The 21123-nt window shown below is 35.1% G+C and overlaps 1 protein-coding gene across 3 annotated transcripts; it reads left to right on the top strand.

Moving 5' to 3' along the window:
- Positions 1-5613: 5613 nt before the first annotated feature.
- On the top strand, positions 5614-20307 carry LOC108338877 (uncharacterized). 3 transcript variants are annotated; one of them, XM_052877963.1, is made up of 5 exons: positions 5617-5966; positions 6930-7861; positions 8607-8876; positions 9445-9600; positions 20010-20307. In XM_052877963.1, exons 1-5 carry the CDS (start codon positions 5912-5914, stop codon positions 20127-20129), a joined length of 1533 nt encoding a protein of 510 aa, XP_052733923.1. In that variant the 5' UTR covers positions 5617-5911; the 3' UTR covers positions 20130-20307. The 3 variants fall into 3 exon arrangements, with proteins under 3 accessions (XP_017431423.1, XP_052733923.1, XP_017431422.1); XM_017575933.2 differs by having other exon boundaries at positions 5618-5966; positions 6556-7861; XM_017575934.2 differs by lacking the exon at positions 20010-20307 and having other exon boundaries at positions 5614-5966; positions 6556-7861; positions 9435-9579.
- Positions 20308-21123: the final 816 nt, after the last annotated feature.

Here is a 21123-nt window from a genome sequence, read left to right as displayed (position 1 = left end):
ATTTTCAAAGCTATCAAGTAGTTGTTTGAACAGATCATCCTATTGAAAAAATCTTGAGAAAGCTAAATTTGGCCTTCGCTTTGAACCGCATGGATTTGTCAAGGGTTAACACTTAGTGGAATTCGCTATAGAATTGCCAGGACAATGTGGCCCTTCAAATAAGCCATGGAAGTTATATGTTGATGCGTTGTCTGATAAGAAAGGTAAAGGAGTAGGAATAGTGTGAGAAGGGTTGAACGACATTACGATCGAGCATTACGTAGTGTTAAAATTCAGTATATCGAACAATCAAATAGTGTATAAGGCCTTGATAGTCGGGCTAGCCTTAGCTAAGGAAGTAGAAGCAACTAGGGTCGACTGTAAAATCGATTTTCAACTTGTTGTTAGATAAATAAATGAAACTTTTCAAGTTAAGGATGATCAGATTCATCAATACAACCATAGAACCACCTAATTGATAAAAGGCTTTGAAGTAGTCAACATAGAGCACATTCCTTGAATGGGGAACATCAGGGCCGACATATTGTTTAAGCTAGCCAATGGCAAAGTAAAAGGACAATTGAGCACAATGATAAAACAAGTGTTAATAAAGCCTACCATTGAATGCATGTTCGTATAGTTAACCAATCAAGAAAATTGGAAGGAGAAAATTAAAGATCTTATGAATGACCAAGATGAAGGTGTAAGACCTAGGAAAAGTATTTGCATGAGATAAAATAGATAATAAATAGTAATATGTATTTAAATTATTATTATCATATTAAAATGTTGTGGTAGATTGTATGGTTAGAAGCCTTGTGTTGGAGGATGAGTTCTAGGGTTTAAATATTACCTAATGTTTTGATTTATGTTTATTTCCTTAGTTATGTGTAGAAACGTGGATAGTAGTATTAAATCCTATAAAAATGATAAGTAGGATAAAGAGACGTGGTAGTTTAGATGGTAGTAGCTTGTGATGATAGGAAGGTTATAAGTTCAATTTTTAGTAAGGAGATTTATGCAAGTTATTGTATGAGAACTTTTTGAAAGCACTTTAGAACCCTAATTTGATGAGTCGCGTGGAGAGTGGACTCTAAGACGTCACATGCTAATCAAAACTGAAAATTTAAAATGGGATAAGAGAGATGTAAAATCGTGAGTAAAAGAAAAAGGAAAGTACAAGAAAAATCGTGAGTGATGGAGGCAAAATCAAGATAAGGAGAGCTAACTAGTTTTTTTTCTTATGACACATTTTTTTAGAATTTTATTTAGATAAAATTATATATTTGTGTTTAGATTGGATAATGGTAATCATTTTCTGGGTGATATTTTTTCTATGTGCATGTTAAAATGGAACGAAACTAAAATAATTTTAGCAAAAGCAGTTGTTGTTTGTTTTATTTACGTGTCTATTTATTTGTTAAAGATAAATAATATATACGCATTCGTATGTTATTATGAAATTATTTTAGTAGTTGTTTTGTTTCGTTCAATTTGAATAATAATATGAATTTTGTACAGTAATTTTTAGTTTATTTGTGGTTTGTAGTTTTATTAAAAAATATTATAAAATAGTTAATGTATAAAGATAATTACGAATGATAAAATTTGGAAAAATATTGTATATATTTAGTTTATTATACATAAATTTAGAGTAAAATATTTTATTATATGGTTAGATGATACATCACACATGTGAATCGGTTTGATTATATAATTAACATACAATGCAACATAATAATGTTTTAGTGTATATTACAAATGAAGATTTATGTGCGTGTTAATTATTATTTTATTTTCAAATAAATATTATGAAATTTGTGTATTCTAAAATTTAACAAGTTTGGAAGTTGGAGCTTTATTTTTCTATTATATATGTAATTAAGGATTTAAGGTTAATATAATATTTTTTTGTATAAATAATCACAATTTTGATTATTTTATTTGTGTTAAAAAATTGTAGTTTGACAATTAATATTTCATAATGATATCTAGGAGTTTGGATTCATTAGGTTATATTGTGTTGAAAAAAAAATGTAGATTTGAGTGATTGAAATATATGTAAAGGGGTTGATGGAAATGAAATTTAAACGATGAAGCTTTGATGTAATCCATGTTGTAGATGGTTGTTCAGATGCACAACGGTGAGGAGTTTTATGATAGTTTTGAAAATGCATTTTTTTTATTTTAGGATGTATTTTGGATAAATTTTAATTATTGAATATTTTTAAATGTTTTTTTGTTATTTTAAATAAATGTTAGAGTAGAATATTTATGAGATGAAATAAATGAACGTTTTAATTTTATTTTATGATGTAATATAAATGCGTTTAGAATATGCATGAAAAATTTGTAAGTTTTTCGTAGCATCCTAAAGAGGTGTTACAGAACGCAAGAAAATAATCCCAGTGGATGCTTGCGAATTGCACAATTCGTCATCATCAGGGAAGACTTGTACAAAAAGGGGATTTTCTACATCCTTGCTAAAATGTCTCTCCAACAAAGAAGCCCATTATGCTTTGGACAAGTTGCACAATGGTGTTTGTGGCCTTCACATCGGATGGAGAACTCTGAAAGGTCGAGCCTTGTGAGTTGGATATTATTAGCTGACTCTAGAAGTCGATTTCAAAACTTTTTTTGAGAAGTGTAAGTATCAAGAACATGGTAATGACGTTAGGATGCCCTAATCAGAGCTATATAACATATCCTCCTTTTGTCGTTTATCCAATACGAAATGGACATTGTTAGACCTTTTGAGGTCAGTCGTGCTTAGAAGAATTTCATGTTGGTGGCTATAGATTATTTTTCGAAGTGGATAAAGGCAAAAACTTTATCAACTATCACCACCTAAAAAGTGCAAGCATTTGTGTGAAAAAAATATAGTATCCACTTTGGTCTCTTGCACACGATCATCACTCACAACGACCAACAATTTATTGACAAGAAGCTAGGGGATTTCTACAAAAACTGGAGCATAAAACATGTCACTAGTTATGTAGAGCACCCTCAAATAAATGGTCAAGTGGTTGAGCTCAAACAACACTTAGGAAAAGCAAAGAGAGCTTGCTGGATGAACTACCTGAAGTTTTATGGGTCTGTCGTTGTTCACCACACAGGACTAGGAGAGACTCCTTTCAAACAAACATATGACATAAATACAATGCTGCCAGTATAAGAGGGTGTACCCTTTCTCAAGAGACAAGTGCAAGACATGAACCTCAATTGTGAACAATTAAGAGTAGAGTTGTAATATGCAGACAAATGAATAGAGGTGGTAACCATTCGGGTAGAGGCGTGCAAGCGAATAATGGCACACAAATATAATACTAAAGTCAGGATAAGAAGCTTCAAGGAATGGGATTTAATTTGGAGGAAACCTAATGATGCACATAAAAAAAACCTGCATATGTAACAATCCGATTTAGGATGTCATTATTTGATTAAGATAAATACAAGTATGATATCATCACAATATAATGAAAAATTTAAAAACCTCATTATGTTGTCGTAAAATTAATTAAAAATCGTGAAAATAATAAACAATCTCAATATCGTATTAAAACTCTTTAACATAATTTATTAAAAGAAATAAAGTTTGAAAACCCTAAAAATAATTCCCCATTCGTCTCTCGATCTATACAACATCAATATCCTCTATAACATCATATACTCCCGTATAACTACCATCATCGTAGGTGAAAACTAGTACGACAAATGCAAGGGTAAGCTAACAACATCAACATCAAAACAATCATATAAGAATACAATTATTATAATACAATTATCTACTAATGTATAAACTCATAACATCAACCATTTCAAAAACAAAATACATTGTTAATCCAAACTCTTATCCAGATAAATCATGTCACTACCACCAATCACTATCGCTATATGTCATCTTTTGTACTCCAGCAGACACAATCAGTTCACCAAAACCAGACCCAATGTAGGGCTTTTTCGTTCACCAAAATGGAACTCACACACCAATTCCACCAAAACAAGGCTTATGCACCAACACATAACTTTCATGTTTACCATAACAGGACCTGCTCACCAAAGCAAGGATTTTCTCATATCATGACTAAAACATACGTAAGACGACATACAATCCACTATCTTAAACACAATCAACACAACAACATGGTTTATCATACAATAATAAGAAAAATCAATTCAATCAACACTACAAACACTCTAATACACATATTACCAATCACAGTCGTCATATGGCTTCTTCCGTACCCCAACACACATGACCTGTTTACACAAACTGGGCCTATGCACCAACGTAGGACTTTTCCGTTCACCAAAACAGGCCCAACACACCAACGCGAGTCTTGTTCACCAAAATAGGGTCAACGCACCAATGTAGGACTTGTTTGTTCATTAAAATAGAGTTTGCTCACAAAAGCAAAGTTGTTTTCTTTTCTTCCCTTTGCTAATAACACAAAAGTTGCAAAGAAAGTCAACCCTATGTACTTTACACTAACAATCTCAAATAAAAGAAACCTATACTTGTTGGGTTTATACATGTTATCCATCAACAATACAATACTAACTGCTTACAGTAACTTGTGAGGTAATGCCAAACCTATTTATGCGAATATATCTGTAACACTTTAACAACATCCTTAATTGTTGTATTTAAGCTCTTAATATGCATACCTGACATTAAACAATTACTTTATCATGGTCACATTGTTATCATTGTTCCTTATCAAAGTATGTAAAATGTTTGCAAACTTCACTAAACTCTTAGTTGAGTTAACCATCATAAAATGCTCATTAGATTTTAATTTTTTAATATATATATATATATATATATATATATATATATATATATATATATATATATATATGACTTACTAATGTATTATTCAACTCATGATTATGATTCTCCCACATTACTTCATAGTCCTCCATCTTTTATTACGTATTTCCACCTTAAAACTTAAATGAACAATCACATTTTCTTATTCTAGAAATAATGAGGTAGATTTTTTTTTTTTATCTCCCATATCATCTCTTCCACATCCTAATAATATATATGTCTTGTTTTCCTAGTTGTTCATTCACTATCTTACATCCAAATTCATATATATATATATATTACAACATAAACATAAGTTTATTATCACAAATAAACAATAACATATTTACTTACTTCATCGATTAAAAAAAGCTTCAATATGTAATTCTCTTTGGATAATTCATCTTTCGTTGCCTCAAATTTCACAATATTAAACATTTTATCCATTTGAGATAACATATCAACTTTATATAATATTTTAGTCCAAAAATCACTTCATACAATATTTTAGTTCAAAATCATAAACGAAAATCCAACATTAATTCCAAAAAAAATTGGCCTCCAGAGTGTAGAGTCTTCAAAATTGTATTTGGATTAAATAGTCCGAAACTTCAATTGTATATTATTCAATTCAAAATGTAAAATAAATATTTTAGATTATATACATTGAAATACTATATTCAATTTTTAGATTATACAGTTTGAAAGAATACAATTATTTCACCTTTACTCATACACATGGTACTATCCATAGTATAATCCAAAAATAATTTAACCAAAAAAAGCCTAGGTGTGCGAAAACTAAACCCTCGTTATGCTTACACAAATAACTATCCACCTTAGCTTCAAGATATTGGTCTTCAAATGGTTATACCGAAATCTTGATCTCAAATTTGCAACAACTCCTTATAGATCCGGTTAGAAAGGAAGTACTTCATAGAAGCCATGAACCCTAATTGTCATTTAAACAATAAAGGGTAAAGTGGGAATTTTAAAATTTACAGCGCGGTGCAAAAGGAAATACCCTCAAAGATTCCCCAAGTTAGATCAAACTTTTCCGGTCTCTGAACAAACACATGCCGCCATACGCCGCTTAAGGCTCACCGTTCGAGGACGAGGATGTTGTGTGCACCGTTGCACCTTACTCTTCAGAAACCCTCGTCACCATGTCAAGGTTCATCACCTTTTACCTTCAATAACGCTCTCTCTTTGAGTTTTCAACATTTATATGCTTTCATTTAACGTATAAAATTCATAATATTCTCAGTAGTGCCACCCCTTCATCTTATCTGTTCCCTTCGAAAGATATCAATGCTCATAGGCATGTTCTTGTTTGATGTTTCAGTTTGTTTTATTTTACTGTACTTCTTCATTGGTAGTGGTAACACCGTAACTTCAAAGTGGGGCATCTTTCTTTCAGTGGTGCTATAAGGCACCCTTCTTTTAATGCTTGTTTGCATGGATCTATATTGAAAGGTTCCAGAGAAACAGATAAACTCTGCTTTAGAAGTTTCCCATTTTTACTAAAGCTAATTTACTTCGAAATGTAATAATCTTCCTTTTTCTTTTAGAATTTTAAAACCTGAAGATTTCCGAGTTTTGATTGTTCACTTGCTTTATAGATACAATTGTTTTTGTGCAAAGCTGGTGGGCACGTCCAGTGAGAGCTTCAGAGAATTAATCTTGAATATAAGCATATGAATGGCTAAATTATTTTAATTAGTTTGATAATGTGAATGATATCTATGCAATGTAATGTGCAGATTTCTTGCTTGTCGAAATGTTAGACGGTTTACACGTGCTATTCACAAGACAACCTGCTTCGAAGTGTTTCATCCAATGGGGTCCCCTTACTCAAAATACAATTTTTTCTCGCACTATAGACATGTTCACTCAAGACAATCTGTTTTCGTGTTATTTAAATCGAAGGTTAATATGTTTATGAGTAGCAAGGCTAGGAACTTGTATACCCTCCCTGCAAATAATGCAAAATACCATCATTGTCAAGTTGTTTGGAACAGGATGTGTTTCCATCAAGGGCCAGCTCTGCCACCAATAGGTCAAATTGCCCGTGTGATAAGTTTGGCTATGGTCAAATCAAATTTTTTTGTTCATGGTTTGATTGCCTTCATAATAGGAGAGCTTGCTTGGACACAAGGAAAATGGGCAGAAGCAGAATTCTTTCCAACAAGAGATTTGTTTTATGTGCATGCGCAAGATGGACGTGTATATTTAACCACAGCTCTCTTTGCGGCCATTGAGGTTTTCATCTTGTTTCTCAGGGCTGTCTATTTGGTGATTTTGTTCTCTCCTTGCATAGCTATGGCTCCTTTTGTTGACTCTTTTGGCACTCAGTTTAGAAAAACATGGATTCATGTTGTTCGTGTTACACTTGAAAAAGCTGGCCCCGCGTTCATCAAGTGGGGTCAATGGGCTGCAAGCAGACCTGACCTCTTTCCAAGGGATCTCTGTGATGAACTTGCAGAATTTCAAACGAAAGCACCGTCACATAAATTTAGCTATAGCAGAAAATGTATTGAAAATGCATTTGGCCGCAAATTATATCAAATATTTGAAAAGTTTGAGGAGGAACCAGTAGCTTCAGGTAGCATTGCTCAAGTTCATCGAGCTACACTAAGATACAAATTCCCTGGTCAGCAAATCAAGCCTGTTGATGTAGCAGTGAAGGTCCGACATCCAGGGGTTTCTGAAGCAATTAGGAGGGATTTTGTCCTTATTAATCTTGTTGCCAAAATTTCGTCTTTTGTACCAAATTTAAAGTGGCTGAGATTAGACGAAAGCATACAGCAATTTGCCGTCTTTATGATGTCTCAAGTTGATCTTTCAAGGGAAGCCGCCCATCTTAGTCGGTTTATCTATAATTTCCGGAGATGGAAAGATGTTTCATTCCCATTGCCTCTGTATCCCCTCGTGCACCCTTCTGTTTTGGTTGAAACCTTTGAACAGGGTGAAAGTGTTTTGAACTACGTTGACCATCTTGAAGGACACGAACATTTCAAAAGTGCCCTTGCTCATATTGGTACACATGCTCTTTTGAAGATGCTTTTGGTAAAATATTTGGAATTCCCCTTGCAATTTCTTTCTTTTTATTTTCCTCAATAACTTCATGACCAATTTTGTTTCAGATTTAGTTGTTTGTTGATAGTTCATGAAATTATAGAATGATACTATGTTTTAGTGCCTAACATTTATTCTAGTTGATTTTGGTATTGTCTGAGTTTGAGAATGTAAAATTTGAATGAGAGGGTGGTAATCAATAATTTGATATTTGATCTTTCCACTAGAGAGAAGAGCATTATGGCTTCAGGAACAGCTCCATCTATCAGTGACCACAATAGTGCTGGTAACCAATTACCACCATTTAGTTTTACTTTTAGATTACGTTGATCTGATAAGTATAATATGAATATGTTTTTCATCAAAATAAAAATAAATGAAGGGGAAGATCAAGATATAAAGGAAGCAAACATCGCTGAAACATTCTGAAACTCATTGTTGTAATATGCTTGGAATTTTTAAGACTATAAATGAAGTTGTCAAGGAATACATGATGGATTCTTTGAGGATTTTGCTAGAGAAGATTCTTGGTCTTCATTTGAATGAATGTTTTGTTGACATTTTTTTTCTTTAAGGCATTTGGGTAAAGGCATTTGAGCATCACAGAGATCCATAATAATTCTCCATTTTCCTTACTGTTATATGTTGTATTTGATAATTTATTATCTTACAGATATTGATGATCATTTGAATGAAATTATGAATTGTCTTCACTTAGATATATCTCTTCTTTCAGATGGATAATTTTATCCATGCAGACATGCATCCTGGAAATATTCTTGTCCGAGAAGGAAAAAGTAAATTGTCACCTATATCACTGTTGAAGTCAAGGCCTCATGTAATTTTCCTTGATGTGGGCATGATTACTGAACTTTCGAAGAGAGAAAGAGAATATTTACTGGAATTCTTTAAGGCTGTTGCACTCCAAGATGGACGTGCAGCTGCAGAGTGCACACTTAGATTATCCAAACAACAAAATTGCCCAGACCCAAAATCTTTTGTTGAGGTAAGAAATATTCATTTACATTAACATCTTGATAAATTGTTACCACATAACCTGATGAAGATTGGTTTGTTTTACATTTACATTTGTGACAAATTTTATACTTCATTTGCCATCCTATGTCTGAAACAAGGCCATTAGTTAATCTCTGATCACCAGTTGCATATTAAACCCTGTAGTTGATTGATGCTTTGAAGTTGTGGACATTTGTGTTTCCCAAAGGTCTAATAAGTAATTGGGCTCAGGAGTTCTGAATATCATCAGAAAAAATAGCCTTGCTATATGTAACCTGTTTCCTTTTTGTGAGGATTGCATAATACTTGAGAAAAATACATGTTAATTGCACTCCTTGTATGAGTCTGCAAGTACGTCTCAAAAACATTTGTTTACACACTGTTTTATGCATAATCTTCAAGAATATGATGAAAGATTGTATTTTTTAAATAAGTCTATGTATAGTCTATTATCTTGCATCTCCTTAATTGTTGTACAGTTGACTTCTGATGTTTATACATACTTCAACAGAAGCCTTTACTTTTCGTTTCTGAATAAAATCTTTAGAATTTAACAGGAGGTGGATAGATCATTTAAACTTTGGAGGTCTCCTAAAGGTGAATCTATCCGCACAGCTGATCGCATGGAACAATTGCTTGAGCATGTTAGACGCTGTAAAGTTAATATAGATGGAAATGTTTGTGCTGTGATAGTGACCACATTGGTTCTGGAGGTAAGTTTGGCCTCTGAATCAACTATTCTACGAAGTATTCTTGACAACTTTATAAATGAAATGAATGACGAAAACCTGAGTAATGTAGATTTTGTGCAGCTTTTGGTATATGGTTCAAATTCATCTCACTTATTTTATAACTGATTATTTAATTTTCTGGAGCATATGGTGGAATATTTGTTTAGAAATACAAAACTTTTCATCATCAGGTGTAAACTATTATTTTGCGTGTCCATCTTTTTTGATGTTCTGTAGTGGAGATGGTTTGTTGATTATCTTTAAACATGAGATCGAAGCTTACTTTTTTGCCATTTTAGCATGACATGGTTAGAATGCTTTACGTTTCTTAGAATAATTTTTGCAAAAAAATCAAAACTGAAACATAAAACTTAAAGAACTTGGCAACTATGTATGTAGGCTAGAGAACAAAAGCAGTTAGGTTTTCAATTTTGGGATATCGCCACAGCCATACCGTATTCAGCCCCATGGATGAATGATGTCACTTGACTCTTAAAAATAAAGATTCATTAAAGACATTGGTAGTAATAGAAATGAGAATGTTCAGATGGATGTGTGACCACAAGAAAATGCAGGATACCAAATGATTGAATTAAATAATTTTGTATCAGAGAAAGTGGTCAAGAGGGATCTCATGGTACATAATATCTTTGTAACTTTGGTAATTAATCCAATCAAATGACTTTGGGTTGGATAATCCATGTAGCTTACCTCCACTTCATCTGTTTAGATTGAAATTACTTTCATTTGATTCTCGTCTTTCATTGAAGCCTCTATAGGCTTGGTTTTTAATCTCAAGTGTTAGCATGTAAACTTTCAAAAGTTTCTGTTTTGGATGACACAACAAACCGACTTGACCATTGTTAGAATAATTATTAAATCTATGTATGTTAGAGTAACCATTAAGCCTAAAGTAAGAAGTGTGTTGGGAACCTCTTCCAACTGTACCTAGTTTTGTGCCTAGTACTCTAGGATAGTCTTTTAATCTTTCATCTTCCCATTATATCAGATCTCTATCATTATAAATAGAAGATCATAAGAGGGGTCCTTTAAGCACCCAAAAAATATATTTTTTCTTTGTTTTTAATCTTAAGTTGGTATTAGAGCGGGTCGATCCCACTCTACCTGTCTCAAACATCTTCGGCACAATCTTCACCTTTGCTGCTTGGTGCCGGCCACCACCGGATTTGGAGCACCTTTTCGAGTGGTTGCCAACACCCTCGGTACTGGAAGCTAGATGTCCTCCACGTGTTGCCATGCACTTAACCTAAGTTTGTCGCAGTTAGGTGCATGACACCCTCGTGCCGCCTTCCACTAGCCAAAACTCAGTCACGTTGTTGTCTCTAGTCTTGTTAGAACTCACTATCTCCGTTTTGGCTGTAAAACTTCATTCCGACATGGTTCATAGTCATCCTTGTTAGAAGTCACCCTAGGGTTTTTGTCTATCCTTGTTGTGTTTCTTCTCCCCTGGTCAGAGTTGTCTACTAGAATTGTGGTTTCATTTTCTTGAAATCCCTCCATTACTTTGGAGAAGTTAAATGGAAAAAATTATTTGTTTTGGTTTGTATTTGTTGAAATGTGGTTTGTTGGTCAAGGTCATCATGACCACCTTGAGCAAGGTGGAAGCCATGTGCTTCCTAGAAGCAAGTTGATTTCCAATTGTATGCCCTGTTGTGGCAATTTTTGTTTTCCCTTAGAGCTTCTAAAACCTGTCACTCTTTTTAGAAGAAAGCTCAAAATATTTATTCAAATGATATCCTATATCTCTATGACTCTTAAAACAGGTTTGCATCCCTCAAATAGATTAAGAATTGTTGGAAGTCCCACATCGACTAGAGATAAGGCCAATTTAGAGTATATAAGTGAGGTAAAAACCTCACCTTATAAGCCGGTTTTGTGGGGTTGAGTTAGGCTTAAAGTCTACTTCTTAACATGGTATCAGAGCCAAGTTAGAGCTTATCCTAGCGATATTTGTTGTTTGTGGGCATGTTGTTCCACCCGCTAGTGGGCCGTTATCGGATCACCCATTAATGTCTAGTCTCACGCTCAAGATGTATATAACTCGGCGTGAGGGGGGTGTGATAGAAGTCCTACATTGACTAGAGATAAGTCCAGTTTAGAGTATATAAGTGGGATGCAAACCTCACCTTATAAGTCAGTTTTGTGAGGTTGAGTTAAGCTTAAAGTTCTTCACGACCGAAACTCAATTTGTAGTTGAAGAACTAAAGATGTTCTTGGTAATAGAGTCTTTGGGACAAAAAGGAACAAAAAGGACAAATTTGAGATTTAGGGAAGGAGGAAAGGTAACTTGACTGACTCCCTTTGAGAAAATTTTAGAGTCATTTGCCAAGGTTATGACTTGATCGTCTTTTTTAAAACAAAAAGATGAGAGAAAATAGGTATTATCATAGATGTGATTAGAAACACCTTAGTCAATTATCCATGAATTTATTTTGACCTTCCATGGATTAAGAAATGCAAGTTGTTGATGTACTAGGAGTCGTAGATGATTGCAGAAAGCTATTAGATTTTAACCTCATACTCTTGATATTCTTCATCAGGCAATTTGGAGTGGGCAGTTTCAGCCTTAGAGACATAGGAGGTCTAGTTAGGAAAGCCATGCATGGCAAAGCAGTTTTCCTGGTGTGACCCATCCTTTTACAATTTTTTTATTTTTATTTTTTTTATTTTTATTTTTTATCAACTAATGTTAGTTATTAGTATTTTGTTAGTAGGGGGAGTTGAACTCACAACCTCTCTCACCCTTCCTTCCAAACCCGTCAAGCCAACCTTATAACTCCCAAGTGTTAGTGGGGGAGTTGAACCCACAACCTCTCATCCTTTTACAATATGTGTACGTCCTCAACCTCCATGTCCTCCTTTAGTTTTTGTCTTCCTCTTCCTCTTGTGGAAACCATTACAGAAGGTTCCAAAGGTTCATGAACTTCCTTGCTTTGAGGCATTGGAACTCAAAGGAGTTGTATGGTCAGGCTTTAATGGTGTTTATGATCAAGTGCTTGCATTTCTGCAATTATCGAATGTAGGCTTTTAGTTTGAAAATTGATCTATCTTACTATTACAAGACTTGACCTATCTTTTTCGGTTAGAGTAGTTAGTTAGTTTATGCAAGCTCTATGTATTGGCCATTGGAATGCTATCATTTGCATTCTGAGGTAGCTAAAAAATACTCAGGGCAAAGTTTGTTATATGAAGATAAAGGAAGCATTCAGGTCTCTAGGTATTGTGATGCTAATCAGTTCAGGTTTTCTTATTGATAGCTGCTCAACAACTGGAAATTGTGTTTTCCTTAGAGGAAATATTATCTCTTAGAAAAGTAAGAAACAAAATGTAGTGGCTTGATTGATGGTTGAAGCTGAATATAGGGCAATGACATCACTAACTTATGAACTTATATGGGTGAAACAATTCCTTCAAGAGCTTAACTTATGTAAAATCCAAACGATGGAGATATATTGTGATAATAAAGCTGCTCTCCACATTACATCAAATCTAGTGTTTCATAAGAGAACAAAACACAGAAATTGATTGTCAATTTATTCAAGAAAAAATAATGACAAAAGAAATATGCACAGAGTTTGTTGGATCAAAGGACCAACTAGCATATGTATTGACCAAATCTTTAAGGAGATCTCAGATTGAGTTTATTTTTTCCAAGCTTGGTACATACAACTTGTATGCTCCAGCTTGTGGGGGAATGTTAGAATAATTAAATCCATGTGCACACAACTATGTGTGTGAGCTGGTTAATTAGTGGAGTTTGAGGTGTGTGTGTGTTGTATTTCTTTGTTCTGGTTAGCTATTAAGTCCTATAAATGTATAGTTAAGAAGAGGTGTTAATCAAGCTCCTCTAGGACTTCAATATAATTTCTCTTTCTATTGTTTTAAGTGATTTCATTTGCATAAATGTTCTGAGCTTTTTTCCAAAAAGAGTGACAAGTTTTAAAAGCTCTAAGGGAACTCAAAAGCTTTGGTTCCACAAATTGCCACAATAATCAACTTGCTTCCACTGTTCAGCCTTATCAGGAGGTACATTGCTTCCATCTTTCTCAAGGTGGTCATGATGACCTTGGCCAAGGTATCACATTTCAACATGGGCAAACCAAGAGAGATCATTTTTCCATTTAGTTTCTTGAAAGTAATGGAGGGATTTCCAGATAATGAGACAACAACTCTAGTAGACATATCTGACAAGGGAGAAGAAAACATGCATGGGCCCATACTTAGCAACATGTTCATATAGAAGTTGTGTGTAATACCATTGTCAATCAAGATATGCAAGGGATGTGTTTGATGATACCCCATAATCTGCATAGTCTTAAATACCAAAATTCCAGTTAAAGCATTGACTGGAATTTGAGGATCTGCACATATTTTGTCGGAACAATCGGTACCGTTATAGAGTCGCGCAACAGAATAAATTAATAAAGCAGAAAGCATGTTCGGTCAAACTCGTAATAAGATGGTCCGTTTTAGAAAATCAATTTTCTTAGAGAAAATTTATCAAACAGTTGATATGCGTAAAATGTAAAGAGTATAGAGAGTAAGAAAATTCAACACAGAAATTTTATCCTGGTTCGATTCAAAAGAATCTACGTCCAGTTGTTAATCACTATAAAAAGTGATTAACGTTTTCACTAAAAATCAGTTTAAAGATTTACAATAGAGTGAATAAAAAGAATGATAAAAACCTTCCTTCAACGAACAAACCGGAAGGGTGCTTCCTTCGACCAACGAACCGAAAGTGGGTAATCTGCACTTTCCTTCGACAAACGAACCGGAACAGCGCAGATTAAAATCTTCCTTCGACAGACGAACCGGAAGATGACCACCTTGCCAACTCGAAGAGAATCGCTTCGACTATCGACACACGAAATGTGAGCTTCTCCTATTCACGAGACCGGGCAAAGCACTTGAACTAGCTTTTTAGAACTTTCTCAGACAAACTGTATTCTTAAAAAGCTCAGAGTTATCTTCTTAGAGTTTTGGAAGAACCTTATATAGCCAACTATTCTGAATTCACAGAGATGAATTATAACTGTCACAGATAATCGATTATTGTTAGTGATAATCGATTATTGTTAGTGATAATCGATTATTTGAGTCAGTTACAGGGTTTATCAAAAGTGATAATCGATTATCCTGAGGAATAATCGATTATTCCAGAGACTTTGGCAGTTCTCATCAGAACCAGTGGTAATCGATTATTTGGAGTAATAATCGATTATTCCAGAGCAACGAGGTTTTTCAGAAGGGCTTAGGATAATCGATTATAGCTTCTAATAATCGATTAAATGCGTAACAGTTCTAGAAATACGAATTTTTCTAAGTATTACATGTTTAAGGCTTTTCTCAATACATTTATAATCTACAAAGTGCTTTTAAAACAATTATAACAGTCTATCGTCTTGCATCATCATCAAAATCATTTATCTTCAAATTTACCAATCAATGCTCCTCATTGGTAACATATTTTGTCCCACAAAAATCCACCCTACAGTCCTCTAATATCTCCTGTTCCTCATTTATATGTCCATAACATGAAGTTGTAGGTTTCTATGAATCATGTGCTCTGCCGAATAAGTTCATCACAGAAGTAGTAGAGGCCTTTTGATCTTCTTTCTGACATATATGTTGGTGTTAAACTTCTAGTGAGCCTCTATTTAGAAGGAACGACCACTCATATATTAGAAGATGGACTCACAGGTGCAAGCCCCAACATTTCTTTCTGAATCTTGTAACATCCATAGACAAGTGTAGCCATTTCCTACATCCGCACTAGAGCAAAAACTCTTCAAATTGTAGATGGTTGAAACATGCAAACCATCATCTAAACTTCTATCTTGAGACCCCAAGAAAACAACATAAATTGTATTCCTTCGATATATTCAACCGAGTGATAATTGAATTGAATTCTTTATGATACTCTGTTAGGATATAGGGTATTTGGATATAATGGGAAAGGGGATTAGGATAGAAGGCACAAGAATTGTATAAATAGATTGATTGGATAGTTAGAAGGCAATTTTTGGGTAGTTGATTTGTTAACAGGCTTTGTCCTGTGAAAGAGGTTATGCCTTTGTTTCTGTAAGTGTCCAGAGTATTCTTTTGTGAATAATACACAGTTTTGTTCCCGTTCTTGTTATCTTTCTGTTCTGAGAGGTGGTTTAGAGGGATCTTGATTAGGTTTATTAATCGGAAACCTATCAATTGGTTCGACCTGCCGGATACCCTATCGCTGAGGTGACCTTTCAGGTGTGATGGAGGGAAGAGTGGTGGCGATAGAGGGACAGTTGGAGGCGGTGGAAATTGCGATAGCAGAAACGAAGGCTGATACGGTTTTTCTCAGGCATGAAACAGGGGCCTTAAGACAGAACTACGAAGCAAGGCGCCAAGATATTCAAACGATCCTGAAGATGCTAGGAGATCGCAATCACGACCCACACGGCCAGCGCCAAGAGGGAAGCCAATCATCGGTGAATGATAACGATGGCGGACCGGACGGGGAGAGAGGAAGAAGAGGAGAGGGAAATCAAACCGGACTGACGAACCGGAGGAAACGGGTGGAGCTACCCGTGTTCGAAGGAGGTGAACTGTGGAATTGGATTGGTAGGGCAGAAAATTTTTTCGAGGTGCAGAAGATAGAGGAGGAGAAGTTGCAACTAGCTTTCATTAGCATGGAGGGTTATGCGGGAAGTTGGTTTCGATTTTGGAGGGAGAAAACCAAGAACCATTCTTGGGAGGGGTTGAAGAGAGCTTTGGGGATCAGGTTCGGAGGAGGAACACGGGGAACGGTATATGAGAGGCTATCGACCATCAAGCAGGCGGGGGCGGTTGAGGACTATGTCAGAGAGTTCGAAGTCTTGGTGGGACAGACGACCTAGATTCCGGAGGAGCAGATTTTGGGTTACTTCATGGCGGGACTCCGGGAGGAGGTGGGCGACCATGTCAGGCCGCACGACCCCCAAGACTTGATGACGACCATGAGAGTCCGCGGGATGTGGAGAAATTATGCTCGGTCGCGACGATGGGAGGAGGATCGACATCCAAAAGTCAGAGTTCGTGGGGACGAACGGCGGGGGTAATTGCGCGAGTGGAAACCCAACGCGACATGCATAATCGGGGAGGGGCTGCCGAAAGTGTTGGGTTAAGGAGAGGAGCGACCCAAGGAGGCGGCACCGCAAGCACCATCGGCGACGAAATAGAAAGGAATACTCGCAACCTACCGTACTCGAAGTTCGTGAAGAGGCGAGAGGAGGGAAGATGCTTCCGGTGCGGCGGGCCTTTCAGCCCCGACCATCGATGCCCAGAGAGGGGATTAAGAATGTTGATACTGGCCGAAGAAGAGGAAAAAGAGAGTGAGGCTGAACCAGAACCCAAACCTCATGACTTGAATTGGAGGACATAGTCAGTGGGTTCCCTTTATATGGTAACCCGATGAGGAAGAGGAGCCATGAGACCAAGCTTCCCGGTTCCAACCTTGAGGACAAGGTTGTTCTGGGATGTAATGTTAGGATATAGGGTATTTGGATATAATGGGAAAGGGGATTAGGATAGAAGGCACAGGAATTGTATAAATAGATTGATTGGATAGTTAGAAGGCAGTTTTTGGGTAGTTGATTTGTTAACAGGCTTTGTCTTGTGAAAGGGGTTATGTCTTTGTTTCTGTAAGTGTCCAGAGTATTCTTTTGGGAATAATACACAGTTTTGTTCCCGTTCTTGTTATCTTTCTGTTCTGAGAGGTGGTTTAGAGGGATCTTGATTAGGTTTATTAATTGGAAACCTATCATACTCACTCACCGAGTGCTTCTAGTGCAACCGCATGAATTCTGCCATCGGGTCATCACATAGATCCCCAAAACACTCAACCAGTCTTGTAGTAATCTTTCCAAGATAAAGATTAAACTAGGAACGATCTTGTAGTCATGACATAGCCAATTTCACTATGAATTCTTCCGGGTTATTATCAATCAAGAAATAATTTTCACTTTGATAAACCCTCTGATTGACATTTTGTCCATTGAAACGGGAAAATCAATCCTAGCCAATCTTTGTGCCACAAGCGGACAAAGAATTGGAATGTGCACCTTTTTCCCTCCCAAGACTGTGATGTCCTCTGTCACCTTGTGTTAGGTTCTTGGGTTTGAAACCTAACTAAGAACACTAACAATAGGTAGAAACTGTAATGAAAGAATGAGTTTTTCTATTATTCATAGTAAAAGAACTCTCTTTACAAAGAATGGGTTGAGAACATAACCTCCCTCGTTAGGAGCATAACCTCCCTCTACAGGCTAAAATCCTGTCTTTACAACAAATTCACTCATTGCTCTATTTATAGCAGCTCTGACCCGCTCCCTCTTTTACAACCGACACCTCACATCCTTAACTTTTAAACCCAATCTATCCTATCATCCTATATCCTAACACCTTGTTTAATCTTGAAGTGTCTTTTAAGGAAGCAGTCAAGGTTTGTAGTAGAGAAGTGGCTAATTCCATGACACGAGAATCCATTCTTTTTGAGAGTCTTTCTTCCATGTCTTTCATGACATGAGCAGAACACAAAGCCTCTGCCATTCCTAACTAAGTACTGGACTGACCAAGCTGATACCAATTGTTGTATAAAAACCAGTCTAGGGTAATAAAGAGTTACTGAAGAACAAGGAACAACAGAACCAAGAACGAGATGCGCACACCGAGGTACTGAAGTAAAAACAGAGGAGAAAGAAACTGTACGTGTATATTGAACACAAAGAATGTATTCTTACAACAGTTATTCTGTTTATATAGCATGTGCACTGACCGCTTAAAAGTCAATCACTGCTTAACCGACAACCCTAAAAAAAAACACTAATTTTATAACAAATATTCTAATTGTTGGACATTTTGAGGTTGATTAGGCAGGGTCACTAAGTGATAGACCCTTCACTTCAAGTTATTATTGTATTCTTACTGGAGGTAATTTAATATCGTGGAAAAGTAAGAAACAATGCTGTGGTAAGAGCAAGTGTAAAAGCAAATTACATGATAATGACATTAGTCACTTGCGAGCTTTTATGGCTAAAGCAACTCCTCAAAGACCTTAAAGTTGAAGAAAATTCTCAAATGTACCTTGTATGTGACAACCACGCAGCATTACAAACCCATCTTTCATGAAAGGATGAAATGTATTGGGGCATATTCTCATTTCATTAGAGAAAAGCAGTAGTTTGGAGTCATCAACACTATATTTGACAACTCTAATGAAGAGTTGGTAGACACATTCACGAAGTCTCTGAGACGACCAAGGAAGTTGAGCACATATGCCTTGTATACTCCAACTTGAAGAGGAGTGTTATGAGTATAGAAATAAAGCACAACTTCTGTTTATAATTTGGAATATCTTCTATAATGTTTTAAAATCAAGAATGTCTAGATTATAAATGTATAGTTAGGAAAATTTCTATTTATTATTAGAAGATACAACATCTCTATTTATTGTATTAATTTCATTTTCTCAATATACATAAAACACATGTACTGTCTGTGGAACACATGGTTTCAATTTCATGTGGTTTTGAGTTAATCCCTTTCTGTTATAGTTTAACACAGACTATGAACATAAAAGTAGAATTTGCTGAACAAGTTGCTTATATTTTTAATACGAGCATAATTTCCTTCAAATATATTTGAAAATATGGAGTTTGTAAAGATATGTGATATGATTTAGATATATGGAGTTGGTTATAAACCTCTTATCATATCTTCGTGAGATCAGGGAGAATTTTTGAAACAAGTAATGACTTGAACCAATGCAATGCTTCAAGAATTTAGAGGGTGGAAAAGATTAGTTGTTCAATAATGTCTAATGGATGAACAAATACGTAAAGCTGCTCAATTTGTAACTTTTCAGTTAATAGCCCTAAAAACACATTATTTCTCTATTCAATGGATACTTATGACATCTGTAAAACAACTGAAAAAGGTTTTAGGAGCCTGAATGATGATGCAACATCTGTGGGAGAGAAACACGTGGTTATAGATAATACTGCAAAATTACGAAGGGAGGATACACTTAATGCGAAAATGGTGAATGAAAATGTATTGGAGCCTATGTGCTTTATTACAAATCTTCAGGCACTCTACAAGTTTATATAAACTCCCGAAGTTACCATCTATGTCTGGAGATCGTTTTGCTGTTGAACAAACCATCTTATGATTGATGATGATCTAAAGTAATGTGCATCTATATTGCATGTTAGATAGATGTTCAATGACAATGGTTAAAATTTAAACAATGTAGAGGACTGTGCATCTATATTATCTTGAAAGCTTAGAGCTCTAAGCTAAAACATGAATTAATTTTTACCTGCATCTTGTTCCTGTCTCCTCCTTAGGGTTGGCAGCGAAGACTTGATCCAGAATATGATGTGCTGAATGCTTTGCAAACACTGTTATTTAAAGCTGACTTGGCAGAGTCTCTATCCAATGCAATTGAGGGATTGGTGGCTCCGTGAGTGAAAGGTGTTAATGGTAATTGCTTAGCTACAGCTGATCATCCTCCAATTTTTCAAAGGTTTTATTTTTCCTTCCTGCTGTGGAGGTTCTTGAAATAATATCTGATTCTGATGTAACTCATGATGTAAAAAAAGAAAATTGGATAAATTAAATAAAATCACAATCAAATTCAAATCATGGATAAAACTCAATAGTGTAACCGGTTTCAATCAATTAGCAAATTGGTTTGTTTTCCAATTATAAAAGGTTACTGATCATACACTAATTTAAGATTTAAACAGGTTTTGAAACTAATTCTTAAGTAAAACTGGTTTTGAACCGAGTTTTCTTTTCGCGATCTTCATTTTTAAAATTAAATTTAATGGGGTTGAACTATTTTTAAAAAAAAATCTCAGTTTTGTAGACTTATTTTGAATTAAAAAAGGATTAACGTAATCCGACTTAAATCCAAATTCGGTTACATTTAAAAAAAAAAAGAAAAACCTCTTACACCGGTAAGAGTTTTCTAAAACTGAGCTGGAAGCACTTTTTTCTCCTTAATGTTTTGGCTTTGCAGCTGTTGAAGTCCTCAAATTAAAGATCTGTTCATTAGGTGCTTTAAGATGAAATATAAAACACTCCATAAATATTTTCTCCGATGAATATTCTCATGTTATATAAATAACTACAGATCTATTTTGTCAAATGTTCGAAATATTTTAATATCATTGGTTAAGGCAACTATACTAATACAATTTAATGGCGTCTACATTCAAGTTATGTTACTACACTCAAATAAATATACTTTTTTTCACTGATAGTTGTCAAGGAAAGAAAGAGCGATGTTGCTGTAAGAAAAATAAGACAATCTGCACATGAGAAAATTAATGTATAAAACATTCACCAATTTTAATCTGACTTCCTAGACTAATCTTTGGTTAATCCATTGTTATTAGAATTCCTAAACATGTAATTTTTAGATGATTGAATTGTAAAAGTCCAAAATGCTTCAAT

The sequence above is a fragment of the Vigna angularis genome, chromosome 5, assembly GCF_016808095.1.
Source record: "Vigna angularis cultivar LongXiaoDou No.4 chromosome 5, ASM1680809v1, whole genome shotgun sequence".
NCBI lineage: Eukaryota > Viridiplantae > Streptophyta > Magnoliopsida > Fabales > Fabaceae > Vigna > Vigna angularis.
Note: the sequence above shows the minus strand (reverse complement) of the source record. Positions and strands in the feature narration are given on the sequence as shown.

Coding starts and splice junctions, on each gene's coding strand:
- LOC108338877 (XM_017575933.2), top strand. Junction 8,877..9,444: donor ACCCAAAATCTTTTGTTGAG/GTAAGAAATATT, acceptor AGAATTTAACAG/GAGGTGGATAGATCATTTAA. Junction 9,601..20,009: donor TGACCACATTGGTTCTGGAG/GTAAGTTTGGCC, acceptor TCTCCTCCTTAG/GGTTGGCAGCGAAGACTTGA.